General features: G+C 34.2%; 2 protein-coding genes across 5 annotated transcripts in view; both read left to right on the top strand.

Annotated features, from left to right (window-relative positions):
- LOC108977776 (CD151 antigen) overlaps positions 1-10,818 on the top strand; it is a 43,446-nt gene extending 32,628 nt beyond the window's left edge. For 3 of the 4 annotated variants that reach the window (XM_018947670.1, XM_018947669.1, XM_018947668.1), the window contains 5 exons: positions 7,103-7,189; positions 7,426-7,617; positions 8,970-9,065; positions 9,151-9,447; positions 9,525-10,818. In XM_018947670.1, the coding sequence (XP_018803215.1) occupies positions 7,112-7,189; positions 7,426-7,617; positions 8,970-9,065; positions 9,151-9,447; positions 9,525-9,572 (711 nt within the window). In that variant the 5' untranslated portion in view covers positions 7,103-7,111 and the 3' untranslated portion in view covers positions 9,573-10,818. The remainder of the gene's footprint in view (positions 1-7,102; positions 7,190-7,425; positions 7,618-8,969; positions 9,066-9,150; positions 9,448-9,524) is intronic. The other variant, XR_001994066.1, reaches the window with a different exon arrangement.
- A 1,768-nt stretch (positions 10,819-12,586) lies between these two features.
- On the top strand, positions 12,587-13,759 carry LOC108977744 (protein matrimony). The gene has a single exon (XM_018947604.1). The coding sequence runs from the start codon at positions 12,759-12,761 to the stop codon at positions 13,623-13,625; it is 867 nt and encodes a 288-aa protein (XP_018803149.1). The 5' UTR covers positions 12,587-12,758; the 3' UTR covers positions 13,626-13,759.
- Positions 13,760-14,078: the final 319 nt, after the last annotated feature.

Raw genomic sequence — 14,078 nt, 5'->3', positions numbered from 1 at the left:
ATTTTAAATATAAATAAATATGGCTTTCTAATTTTTCTGATTTTATAAAACTATGCTTTGGAGGATAGAAAAAAATCAAAAAAAAATCGTTCTTTGGCTTTAATTATAATTTTCTTCCGTAAAATTTCATATAAATCCATCTTTAAATAAAGTAATAAAAGTAGTTTTGAAGCACCGTTCAAAACAATTACTTTTAGGAAATTATTACTTTTTGGTTCAAATGGTTAATGAAATATAATTGCCTTAAAGAAATTATTACTTTTTATTTGTTTAAACAGCCTTCAGCTTCAAATTTGTTAAACCTTTTTAAGAATTCCACGGGTTTTAATTAAACCGTGATATAAATAAAACTCCATAATTTCCACCAATCTGTTAAAAACCCCGTGGCAAAATCAAAGTTATGCGTATTTTTAGCTTTTTTATACTTTCTACCAATTAGATTTTTTCCCTTTCTAACATCACAGATTACGAGACTGCGGGCACCTGGTAACTAAAATTTATTAAAATACAGACTTCCACTGTCAAGAATTGATATTGAGTTGCAAGAAAGTGATTTATTGATTAAGTGACGATCTCTTGAACAGAAACAATATGCAAATATGTTGAAAGCTCAGTTTAAAAGCCATTAGAACTGAAAGAAAAGCAATAAAAATGAAAAAGATAATTTTGGTAAAATAAAAAAATAAGAAAAAGTTTCAATAATGGAAGAACATAGATTATTAAAATAAAATAAATAGAAGAAGATAAAAAAAAATAATATTAAAAAAGTAATGATTAATTTTTTTAATTTTTTTTTTAATTTTTAATCGGTTTTTATTTATTTTTTTATTTTTATTTGTATTAAATATTTTCTTTTTGTCTTTTTTCTTAGCTTTAATATCGTTAATTATGCACCAGTTAAAAGTTTTGCTCCAAATAAAATTTGTTTGGCTTACTTTCTGGTAATAAATTTTATTTATAACCGCATTAAAGTCAAAAGTAATTAAATAAAATCTAAAGCCCACACAATTACTCAGCCAAACTACTTGACTTGGCGGCAATTTATTTTGTTAGTAAATTGGTCGGCATTCATGGAAGATTTGTTGGCACGAATATAAAAAGTAAATGAAGCGCAGTACATCAAAAAAGAGACAGCTTGTCTTGATTTAGCACGATTCCCAGCGATTTGAATGTTTTTTATTTAATAGTAATTCTCTAACTGAGAAATGCGTCAGACTTTGCCAGTCGCCTTGTGTACTTAATATTTTTGTGTGTGTTTTCAACACTGCCAACCAACAATAATGCTCATTCGTTTGCTAAAAAATGTTGGAGAGTTGACGGAGGATTTTTTGCGGTTATTTTTTCTATCCAGTTTTTTATTTACAATATATTTTTCTATTTACAATATTTTGCTTGCAATTTCAGTGTTGTGAATTAAGCACATGCATATGTATATCTACACATACCTACTATAATGAGCATAACAGGTGCTAAAATGCGCTTGACTAGTAGTCACTTAACTATGCATATGTACACTTATACATACTTTTATGTTTATTTTAGTTAATTTTTAAAACGCTAAATATACCTCAAAGTATTCGCAACGTAATTATACTAAATAATTCTAACTAACTAACCACACAATTGTCGCAAATTGTAGGTTATTGCCAATAGACAGTGACTGTTTGTGCTTGCACACAGTAGTGCGCAAATAATGAGCATACAAGTATTGTTGACTCTTCCACTAATCTAATATCTTGCTGAAATAAGGGGTAAAGGGCAGTTCTGAGGCAACACATGAATCATGTGAGGTTATGTGGCTGTCTTTTTACATATCGTCGCCTGAAATGCAAAAAAAAAAAAAAAAAAAAAAAAAAAAAAAAAAAAAAAAAAAAAAAAAAAAAAATAAAATAAAACAAAAAAAAAAAAAAATCAAAAAAATCGATATTGAATTGCTTATTGCGTACGATCCACTATATATATGTAGTGTAAAATGTTCAGCTTGCGCTGTCAGATATGACAAATGTATAACCATTTTATAAAGAAAACTTAAATTTTGTTTGAATACGAGTGGTTCTTATTCTTTCGTTTTTCCTTCCCCTGTAAACTAATGAAAAGTGATGTTACGTTATTTTGTAGTTTAGGTGACGGTATGTATGTATATCAGCGATCTTCGTTTCGTCACTTTCTTGCAAAAAAATATACCAGCGGCACTTACAGCTGAAAGGTTACCTAATTGTATACAATAGCATAGAGTATGTGGTAACTTTATTAAAATGGTATAACGCTTGCTATGTTATCTCTATTTATCAGTTCATGTGGTTTATGACATTTTGTGGTTAATAGGACACTTCTCATTAGACTGTTAACATATATGAGTCTATCTGATTTATACCATTTTATTATTCACTTTATTAAAGCGGTATAAATATTTTTCTATTCTCTCTCGAATTGATTATACTAGTCTATGGTATTTATACTATTTTATGGTTTATAGCATTAAAGTGTTATAAAGCTTATTATTATTATGATTCTATCTCGACTTTATAGTCTATGTTATTTATACCTTTTCTTGTCCATAGCGTTAATATGGTATAATTCTTTCTCTTCTATGACTGGTTAATATTTTATTATATCAGTAAGCGTGATTTTTATCTATTTATACCAATTTGTTGTTCCCATTACTTAAGTGGTATAATATTTACTATTTTATCTCTAGTATACTATACCAGTATTTGCGATTTCTAACAGTCTTTTGATCATATTGTTAATATGGCATACTTCTTAGAATTATATCTTTGCTGGGTTATACCAAAAATTAGTTAAAAACAAGTTGCACCGAAATATTTTCTTTGGAGATTATACTGTTGTTGTGAACAATAATCCATACCGTATTTCGTGAAGTTATTCAATACAAAAATTTTCCATAAAATAACATCGCTTAGTTTGTATGGCAGATTTTTTCCACAGTGATTTGATATCTGGCTATGCTAAACTTTCACATATCACATTAAAAAAATCTGAGTCTGCTACTAAACTCCACAAAACTGTACATTCAGCTGAGAATTAGCATAATTGTCGTTGCCATAACCTAAAGGTGGTAAAAAATATTCCAGCCACCAATTATCACATTACTTTTCGTTAAAGTTTCTAAACCAACAGTTTTGTTTTTAACCATTATACATATATTCTACATATTTACGTAGAAGTTATATGCGAACAATCACACATGCTGTATTTTGGTACAACCATTTTTCAACCTTTCTAAAACTCAAGATTTGATGCGTCTTCTTTTTAGCTTGAATTCTTTGTTATTATTTCATGTGATATTGTTTTTGTTTGGTTTTTGTTATTGTTTACTTTTGGTCGTTGTTATTGTTGTTATAGTTCTTTACGCTTTTTGGCTGGTGGCGCTTTTTCGACAAATAACTCATATCCAAATTACAGGCAATTAAGCGCTTCAGAGTAGTATATATGTGCCTTCGCTAATACCTAATATATTCATACATATGTATGTGCCTCTATATGGCATATTATATATGTATTTCATGAATGAATCATTGGCCTGTGGCGCAGTTTTGTTTTATTTCACTAAAAAATGTTGTGGTCAACAAACCATGTTTTGATATTTGGAAAGAAGCAGCAGAAGCAGCGATCTGACATTGCTTGACATAAAATTTTTCTTATTTTATGTGCCAGATAACGTTAATTTAGAACAACAAATATTTGAGTTTGAGAATTATATAAATATTTTCTTGTCATACATAAGTGTTGTCACAAAAAGTTTTTTAGTGTTAATAACCGTTAATTTTTCTGTAAACAGTCAGTGAGTCATGCTGGAAAACTTAGAATCTGTTTTTTGTTTGAGTCATAAAACATTTGGTTGTGGTTTGAAAATGAGTACTCGAATTTCGTAGAACAAAGTACTCAAATTTGGTTTCGAATTCGGTAATCAGCGGTGTAGCTTATTTCTTTTTTACTAGATAGATAACAAGCACCTACCGTTCTCTCTTCAAATGCCAGGAAGAGATAGTATAATTTTTTTTAACCCTACATTTACTGGTACGGAATCTATTGTGCTCAAAATTGGCGAAACTAAAAGCCCGATCACTTTTTCATTATATAAGCCTTTTTCATAACCTTCCACAAATGTCTTCTGCATTAATATATCTATTACTATTTTTGTTCTAGACAAGCTTCAGAGGTGGATTGTCAAAATTAACTATTCTGATTACTTAATTAGGAAAATATGAAGTCTAAACATTACTTTATTAGAGAGGATTTCGAAATGACTAATACTTTTATGCAAATTATACTGTTGAAATTCTTTTACATATTATTTAGAACTTCAAAATATTCAGAACTTCACTAATACGGACGGAAAATGATGGTTATGTCAACTAAATATTTCCAAATACATTCGACATGCCACAGCTCCGACTATATAGTTCAAATAAACAAATTTTCTTCTTCATGAGGTAAGTCTTTTGGGCCTCCCTGAAAGGATTCTAGTAGAGTCTTGTTGATTTCAAGGATTGATGGGGACAGGGATGAAAGTGAAGAGAGAGAGTTGGAATATAATTATTTTTCTCTTGTCGGATTTCGTCTTTTGCTGCTCCCTGAATGGATTTTAGTAATGCTAACCTTGTACATTCTCCTGGATTCTAAGAATCACTGGGGATAGGCATGACAGTGAAATTTCGTAATGCTGACTTTATAAGCTTTTAGTGAATTCAGAATCGCTGGGTCAAGATTGACAGGGCACAATCATACTGCTGACATTATATGCTTTTGGTGATTCGAGAAATCGTTGAGAACAGGGTTGAAAGCGCGATTTCGCAACAGTATCATCGAACTGTGACTCCGAGGGAATTCCGTTGTACTCCTGCCGTTCGAGGATTGGCTTTCCTATGAGCTCGGGGAGCACTAGTCAGTTGTCAGAACTTGCGCGATCTCATCGCCGGTTCGTTTTGCTCTGTATAATTTGCTATAGTGAGCTTTTTACCCGCAGCAAAGTGCCTCTTTCTTGTGTAATTGTAAGGATTCAGTTGGAACAGTAATCGACTAGCACCCAACCGATTAGTCTAAAATTATCGAATGCCAACCGTAAAAGTTGTTGGAAAATCGAGATGTACATTAATTTCATAGAACAGTTGAGTGTTAAGCTGAATTATTTTTGCAGTCAGACCTTCAGCACTCCAAATGAACTAGCTGGAATCAAAATCCATCGCTTTAATGGTTTTGAGATGAATTCAAGGTCTTTTGTATATGTATATAAACTCTTTTAAAGAGTTTTGCTAAAATTATGAAGCACTTTGTTATCAGTGTGATGCTTCTATAGTGAATCAGCCTTAGAAACTAACTTAACTTACGTGTTTGGTATATATAATATATAGAAAACAAAAATACATACAGACCTATCTTAATAAATACCTATATTTTTCTAAAAATAATTTTGAGCCTATTCACAGTTTTAAACCAAATAAGGCACCAAGCACTTCATGTTCAGATTATCAGTTTGCGAACTCTTTACTACGCATATCAATCATGCTGTAGTGACTCATATGGGATTCTTGACTGTACGCGACCACATGGCAACCGCCTGATTAACATGTTCTGTGGCGTCTGCGCAGCCATTGAACTCACTATCGCGCTGCTTGCGGAGTGGGTATCATTGCTATGGGTATTACCCAGCTATGGAAATTGAATTTATAACAAGTGCTACACAAAATACTCTGTATATGTGTGTATATGTGGGAGTATGTAAGCACGAGTTTAGGTCCGGAAACGCGATTGGACATCGGCTGTCGCTCAAAGCATGGCTGGCTTTAGTACTTGCAATCGCTGACGATTTCCGAAATCCGTTTATAAAATGAGTGCGATTGTATTCGATATCGGTGCACTGAATCAAGTGTACTTACTCGTAATTCCCAGTATTGACGGATATTGCTAATTTGTATATAAAATGCTTGCGGACTATTAAGTACAATAAAATAAGTAATTTATTCACTTTTTTATTTTTAACTCTTCGAAGTCTGAGTGCCCGTAGCGAATGCAATTAATTTAATTTGTAATCACTTTTGACAAATTCAGCGTGACCGAAATGACAGTTCAAAAGTACAAAAAATCCATAAAAAATTTGTTTCGGTTGCACCGTGGCTATTATACCCTTCATAATTAAACAAGTTTTATGTACAAGAGCTTGATTTTGATTGTTCAGTTTGTAGGATCGGAACAATATAACTATTAAGAGATTGTAGAGCTGCTTTAGATAATAATCAATGCCAAATTCCATGAGGATATCCTGTGAAATGTAAAAGCTTTTCATACTGGAGCTTTTTTTAATCGTTCAGTTTGAAAAGCTATAGTGGTTCGATCTGAAAATTATATTGGGAAGTTATAGCGCTGCCGTAAGCTATAATCTGTACCAAATTTCGATATATAAAGATATTTTGACAATAATAAAAGCTTTCATACAAGTGTTTGATTTTGACCGCACAGCTTGTATGGCAGCTATATGCTATAGAGCTCCGATATGAACTATGTATTAAGAGATTATAGCACTGCTTTACATAATAAGCAACAATAAGCATTATCTGGTCAAATTAAAAAGTTTTCAATAAAAAAGCTTGATTTTTACCGACCAGTTTGTATGACAGCTATATGCTATAGTGGTCTGATATCAGTGGTTCCAAATGAGTAGCTTCTTGGAAAGAAAAGGACGTGTGCAAAATTTCAGATCATTTAAAATGACTCAGCTCGCCATAGATATGTTTTATAGGGTCTCCGGCTGGACTTTCTGTATATTACAAACTTCGGCGTGAACTTAATATGTCATCTACAGGGTAAAAAAATCAAAAATTAAATTAAATTACAACAACAATGTTAAATGCTTAGTGATCAATTGCTAGACTGTAAATTTTACAACGCCGCTGTAGTGTGCTTAAAGCTCTTGCCTCGCACAAATCAGTATAATGTGTTTGACATTGGCTTTTTAACACGCACGATTAGTTACGCGCCGCGTCAACTGTTCATTGATTAATTTTTAAATAAAGAATTACCACTCATTTTATAAATTTAAGCAGCAATTATTTATCAACTCATTATTTATATTTTTTTGCAGGACGACGACATGGGTTTCAGTTCGCGCATGGACTGCTGCGGGCAGTTCGTCAAGTACAGCCTGTTCATTTCGAATTTGATAATATTTGTGAGTATAAGCGAAGTTTAATTACGCACATAAACATATTTAATTGATTTGTTAAATCTTTGCTTGCACTTAAGCGTCAACTTAGCCTTGCTTCAGCTTGTGCTGTGACCTTAATTAGAGCTAATTGTTTGCCGCTTTTTATAAAATATTTGATTAGAGCATTACTTTACACATTTTTTCTTGACATTATTACATGCTAAATTTTAAATTCTCTTTGTCTCTCTTTGGTGTTTTAGATTGGCGGCGCAACGGTCTTTACGCTTACGCTATGGACGCTCGTGGATCGCAGTTTTATGAATGAGTTGTTGGGCACGAATCTCTTCTCGGGCGCTGTTTATGTCTTATTGGTTACGTCGGTGGCAATTTGTTTGCTCTCGTTTTTGGGTTGTGTAGGTGCTGGTAAGGAGGTCAAATGCCTGCTGTTAACGGTGAGTTTAATATTAATTTATCAGCATAAAATGTGTATGAATTTTTACGATTGAGTACAAAGACTAGTTAAATAACATGAGCTCGGACTCATCGAAGCTGTTGAGGAGAGAAAACACAGATTTTCGTCGTATCGATAACGTGCAAGTTCATATTAATTAATGTGGATCTTAAATGTGTATTATTATCCTTAATGAGATGTAACAGGTCAATTGAAAAGTCCATTGCTTCGCATATTAAAATATATTTCCCTCTGACTATAGTGACCCTCCAACTTTTCATTATATAATTTTTGTAGTAGATTTGTATCTATGCTTCAAAAAAGGCCTCAGTTTCGGAGATTATCTCTTCATTCGACAAATATTTCGTCTCAGAAAGCATTTTTTGAGATACGAGAACAGTAACTAGGCGCTGGGGGTCAGGTCTGGAGAACACTGTGAATGCAGAAGTAATTCAAAGTTGAATTCATTGATTCGTGCCATCGCTTTCACTGACTTGCGATTTTTCATGGTATTCAATAAAAATTATTCCAGCACGTACAAATATACAGACGCCATAACTTTACCAGCTGTCTGTTGCTGCTCCGAATCATCAACTCATCAATGTTTTTGGTCAAAAGTGAGTTGGCGCAACACCCACTTTGCACTTATTTCATGAATGATATGATGTACAAGTTCAGTTGATATCTTTACATTGCCTGCTATACCTAACAACTTCGCTTTAAGCTCGTCCAAAACTTTTTTTTTGGACTTTTGATAGTTTCGTCGTCCGTTGCAGGTGTTTAAAGTAATCAAATTCTTTGGCTTCACATTAGACTCTACCTTACGGTGAAGTAGGCACGTGGATTTAACACTGTCCAAAGCTGTCAAGGAACTCATTATATACAGACACCTAGCCGGCAAATCCTGCAGCTGGAAGTCAGATGTCATTAGGTGGCTGTATACTGTGATCAGTTGCGTGGGCATCTAAGGCAACGCAGTTTTCGCTAGGTCTTGAGCTATCGAATGTGTCTCCACCCAACTTTTTCACTTAAAGTCATAGAAGAGCTCACTTCGCTGCATCTTGTGATAAAACAGATACCATGCAACTAATGACATCAGAGGGTTTCGGCAAAGAGATAATGTCGTCTCAATATATGAAGGCCCTATGGGAAGATACACCACTGGTTAATAAAATTTTAGTTGCTTGGGTATACATCAGGTTTAAATGATTATAAGTTATTTTCTGAAGTATGTCCTAGTACTCAGAATCAGTTTAAGACTTGTTCGCATTTTTGGGCTGAAACAAAAACTAGAAATTGAAAATATTTCTTTTATATTGTACAATTGTTTAATACAATATTTTTTCATTTCAGTATTTTATAATTGTGGCATTGGTGTTTGTGACGATGTTAATCGGCGGAATACTGGGCTATGTCTTTAGGGAACGTGTACAGCAAACGATGAGACAGGTAAGCCACTAAAATACAGAACTTAAGATTTTTTCATATTAAAATAATTTGAACATTTTTTATTAATAAATTTCGTACCACACAGGAAATGCGCGCCACCATGGCACTCTACGGAAGCCGTCGTGACGTCACTTTAGCGTGGGATCAAACGCAAGAGCGTCTGCAGTGCTGCGGTGTAGACACCTGGCACGATTGGAATCGCTACGGACCAGTACCTGAGTCTTGTTGTCAGGAATTGTTCGGAGGACAACGCAAAGACTGCAGCATCTTTCCCACAATAACGAATCTCTACAGTCAGGGCTGTCTGTATGTGACGACAAACTTCATACGCGATCATGCGGCGTTAATTGGCGGCACTGCCATAGCGGTAGCAATATTAATGGTATGCAATTGTGTATTAGTTAATATTTTGTAAATAAAACTAAATATCAAAAAATTTATACAAATTTTGTCTTACAGATATTTGGCATGATATTCTCTTGTCTACTATTTAATATGATTGAATAGTTGGATGGGCAATGAGGAGTCCTAATGTCGAGGGATAAGCGAAAAAGTGTTGGGAGTTGCAGAATTATTAGAAAAGCAAGCATATACAACTGAGCAGCAACAAATAAACGCTTACACATACACACACAAATACACTTATACACAAACAAACACATATTCATACACTATAATGTGAATTCTTACACTATAACGCAAATCCAAATGAGAATGCCAACCTAAGCCTAAAATCTAAAGACGCACATTTACTTGAAAATACATACACGCAGAGCTACACGAATCCAACAAAAACCGTTGGCAGTTAATTAAAAAGATCGTAGAAATTATACTCAAAACAAATTGTGTGGCTTAACGCCTGCAAGTAGGCCACTAAACTGCGCCAACGCGCTAGAAACCTCTGTTACATTCGCGTAAATTAATTATTTGCATGTTGTACCATTTATCACACAGTCCCATTAATTGTAAATTTATTTTAAGCAAGTTTTGTCTGTAAATTTAATACTGCTCATTTTCATTTTTCAAGTTTTTGCGTTAAGTAACGCTGCTGTAGCAAAAAAAGTATTATTTTCGAATTTGTAAGTGCATAATAAATACGTATATGTATACTTGTATAATAGTTGTCATTGTTGTAAGACATTACACTAATTTTTAAAATATATTCTATGTATAAATATTTACTTTAAACCATAAAATATTTGTATTTGAGCAGCTGGCCGCCTGAAGGTATGCTACGCGTGCCTAAAGGTATGCTACGGAAAGTTGTGCTAACTTTAAAATATGTATGAAACGAAGGCATGCCTGAAGGTATGCTACGAAGAGTTGTGCTAAGGTTAAAAAATGTTTGAGACAAAAGCGTGCTAATTTAGAAAATCACTCACATACTTTCAGACATTTAAGCTCTCTTAAGCAGCCAGCTGTGCCTTACTATCGTCGGCTTGAATACATAAATATACAAACGATTAGTTATATTTTTTAGTTGTATTTAGTTTCATTACAAAATATTTTCGTTAAAATTTTAATGTGCTCCAAAATCAATACATTAATAGCTAATATAGTTTATTAATAACATAAAACAGTGAAACTGCAATTCATATTGTTCATGTAATTTAGCTTTTAAGTCTATATAAATATATATATATATATCGTACTTAAGCAATATCGTATTCATTAATACAAAAGACTCCAATACCGTGTACTTTGTCTTACATATATCGGCTGTTCTGTAATAAAATTTAATTTCTTCACTTTCTGTATGTATTTAACTGTAAACTCTAATTACGTTATGAATCCAAATTTGTTTCTTAAAATACAAGTCAAATATATTATTGTTAAACTACATAATTACTGTTAATGTCGTTTGAAAATTTGTGGAGGAACAAGCCAGAATGTAAACCTCACCGAAGTTTTTAATGATTTACACAAAGAAGAGCTTTCCATCCAGAAACTGATTTTGATTGTTCAGTTTGTATGATAGCTCAACATTGTGATAATAAAGAACGCGGTAATTTAATTAAATTCCGACCTTCGATCTCTTCAACCAAAGAAAATATTAAAAAAGGGATATTGTGCTTGAAAATCGTCCGGCAAGTGTTAGAGAGATGGCAAGAGAGCTGGACATCTCTCGCGAGTACTTTCATATGGTTTTGATGGATGTTTTGGGTATAAAATGCGTTCTTGCTCGACCGTCTGAATAAAGCTGAATTTTTTGAAACATTATTACCGTAAACATATCTCTTTAGACATGACTCTTTAGACATGTTTCGATAATCGGGGTTTGATGCATCACGAATGTGTTTCAGAGAGACATACAGTCAATAAGGAGTTCTATTTGGCCATATTGAAGCATTTGTGGGAGAACTTCCGTCGAAAACGGCCGTAATTGTGGAAGAACAATTCACGGATCCCAAAAAGTGTTTATGAAAAGTATAGAACGCGACAAAATAAATATTGATGACTAATGAAATATTTTTCATTTTAATTATAATGTCCGGGTACTTTGTCAAAATGTAAGCTATAGTGGAATAATCTGAACAAATTGCTTGGGTATTGTGCCGTTTCCTGTTCAATGGTCCGTGCCCAGATTTCCTGAAGATATGTGGTCAAAGAGAACAGATTTTCATGCAAGTACCTTTTTGGTATCGATTTCACCTTTGCTGAAGCAGTTTTCATTGTGCCCGAAATTCACAGCAAGCAGGTTCTTTGCACTGATTCCAGTGGTTTAATAAGGCACTTTTTCGATATTGCCATCCCCCACACAACTTATATTAAACCAATAGGCCATGTGGGGAAAAGGCGCCCTGCTAACGATATGTTCTCTCCAGCTTAGTTTTTTTTATCAAGGATAACTTCGAGATATTTGTCCGAGCTCGAGAGTGGAAGGGATTGAATTGCAAAGTTTTCGTTTTTCTTGTCAAAAGACAGTTTCCTGTTTTCTCCGGACTAAACGTTAATCTGTGACCTTCCGCCCAGTCGGCGGAGATCTAAAGTTCCCTTTATATGGCCGATGGTTGGTGCCTAAGATTCAATCTTGAACAGAAGACACCGATGTATTCTGTGTAGCAGACAACCTTCAAATTCTCTCTGTCGAGAAGAAGTAATAACTCGTTGATCAAGATTACCCAAAGAAAAAGGGATAGGATTCCACCTTGTGGGGTGCAGCAAGTGATCTTTAATGGAAAAATATAAGGTTAGGTCATTGAAATATCTGCTTAAAGCTCTATAAGAGGTTCAGAGTCGAGATTTTTGACTGAGTTCGTGAGAGGAATAACTCGTCCAGTCGGTAAAGGTTGGGTCGTTATAATATCTGCTGAAAGATATATAGTAGATACAAAAGGTTTAGAGCTGCCTTTCAAAAATATTGCAACTAAAAAATAAATTTTAATTTATTTCGATTTAAAACTTTAAAATATTAAAAAAAAAAAAACATTTTTTTTGGTTTATAGTGCCAAAAAAAATCAACCCTGTCCTGTCATTTATGTTAAGCACTGACAGATAACTTCATAGCGCGCTGTTGTCTAACGGCTCCAACTGCGCGCGCCAAAACATTCCAGCCTAACGGCTCACATTTCACTCTTTGCTTTATTAATAATAGTGTGTATCAAAATTTTCTTGCCAAATGTATTAAATTAAAGTATTAAGAAGCTATTTATATTTAAAAAATTAATTGTGTAATCATACGTAATAACAACAATGGAAAACTGCAAAACACCTACGCTGGCACAGGTGATGGAATTCAAGTACGAACTCACACCTACAATGGTCTTTGACCCCAGCCGGCTGCAGGAAGCGCAAAATCTAATTGTTAACCGCATAAATGTGCGCTGCTTTACGCCGACAATGAAGAACTTTCAATCACCCGGACTGTCACCCATCAACGATTGTGAGCAGACGCTGCTCGGCGGTGTTGCTGTTGGCGTCGCCGCCAATATGGAGAGCCTGCAGAAGACCCGCGCAATGACGGCTGCTGTGAAGGAGGAATATTTCAAAGTGCCGCATAAGATATCGAAAAACGTACAACAAAAGCAAGCATTTGCGGTGCAGCAGCAACTGCAACAACAACATCAACAAATGGCCCAAAAATTCGCTTGTCACAAACATTTCGTTAGCGATTCACCGCCCGTCTTTACGCTGAACTCCACCACTAATTCGGATGCGGATTTCAGCATTGACAACACGAGCCCGGATAGTTCATTTATACTAGGTTATGCCAACAACAACAACAACAGTAGCAATAATGATAATAACTCGGCTAGTTCGAATAGCAGCAGCAATGTCACATTTACCAACAGTCTAAGTAATTACTACAATAATAATAACAACACCAGTAATACATCGAAAAATGTCAGCAATAGCAATCTGCTCGATCGCACCATGAATGTCTTGACGTTGCTGCGCAGTGTTGGTCTCGAGCAGTATATAGACGGCTTCGAGGAGCAAAATATGGACTTGGAGCAGTTTCTGAATATACGTGCTGAGGACATTCCGCGTTTGGGCGTGCATTCCATGGAGCACCAAAAGATACTCTTAGATTTGCTGAACGAGTTGAATGGTGTTTAATTCTTCGTTTCTCGAATAATTCTTAATCTTTGAATGTGTTCTTCTTATAGTGCTTATTTTGTGAAATCAATTGTCTTTGCGTGGCAGTCATGTATTCTCAAAAATTAATAAAATTATCTTTAAATTCTATGAAATTACTGGATTCAGTCATATATGTATTATTGCAGGCAGGAAAGATAGGGCAGAGTACTGAACTTCGCAACATTTCTAAGGACTATGAATAGGCTGTAGAGGAGTGGGCTCAGAGTTCCAACCGCTGACAATGAACGGCTAAGTTTTTCATATCATCTTAAACTTATTATTTCCTTTCCTATCTTTTCCACTGGTTTCATTCTGCTTCAGTGCTCGAAATAAAGCTGAATTTATTAGGTTGATGAATCCAGACTATTATTCGCAATGAAAGAAAGCAATTATTCATATCTTCTTCTTCTTTATTGCATAGACACCACTTAC

Source organism: Bactrocera latifrons, unplaced genomic scaffold (assembly GCF_001853355.1).
Source record: "Bactrocera latifrons isolate USDA-ARS-PBARC rearing strain unplaced genomic scaffold, ASM185335v1 scaffold_95, whole genome shotgun sequence".
NCBI classification, from domain to species: Eukaryota; Metazoa; Arthropoda; class Insecta; order Diptera; family Tephritidae; genus Bactrocera; species Bactrocera latifrons.
The sequence above is the reverse complement of the archived record's forward strand: the minus strand, read 5'-3'. Positions and strand labels throughout refer to the sequence as shown.

Coding starts and splice junctions, on each gene's coding strand:
- LOC108977744 (XM_018947604.1), top strand. CDS start 12,759: ATGGAAAACTGCAAAACACCTACGCTGGCACAGGTGATGGAATTCAAG.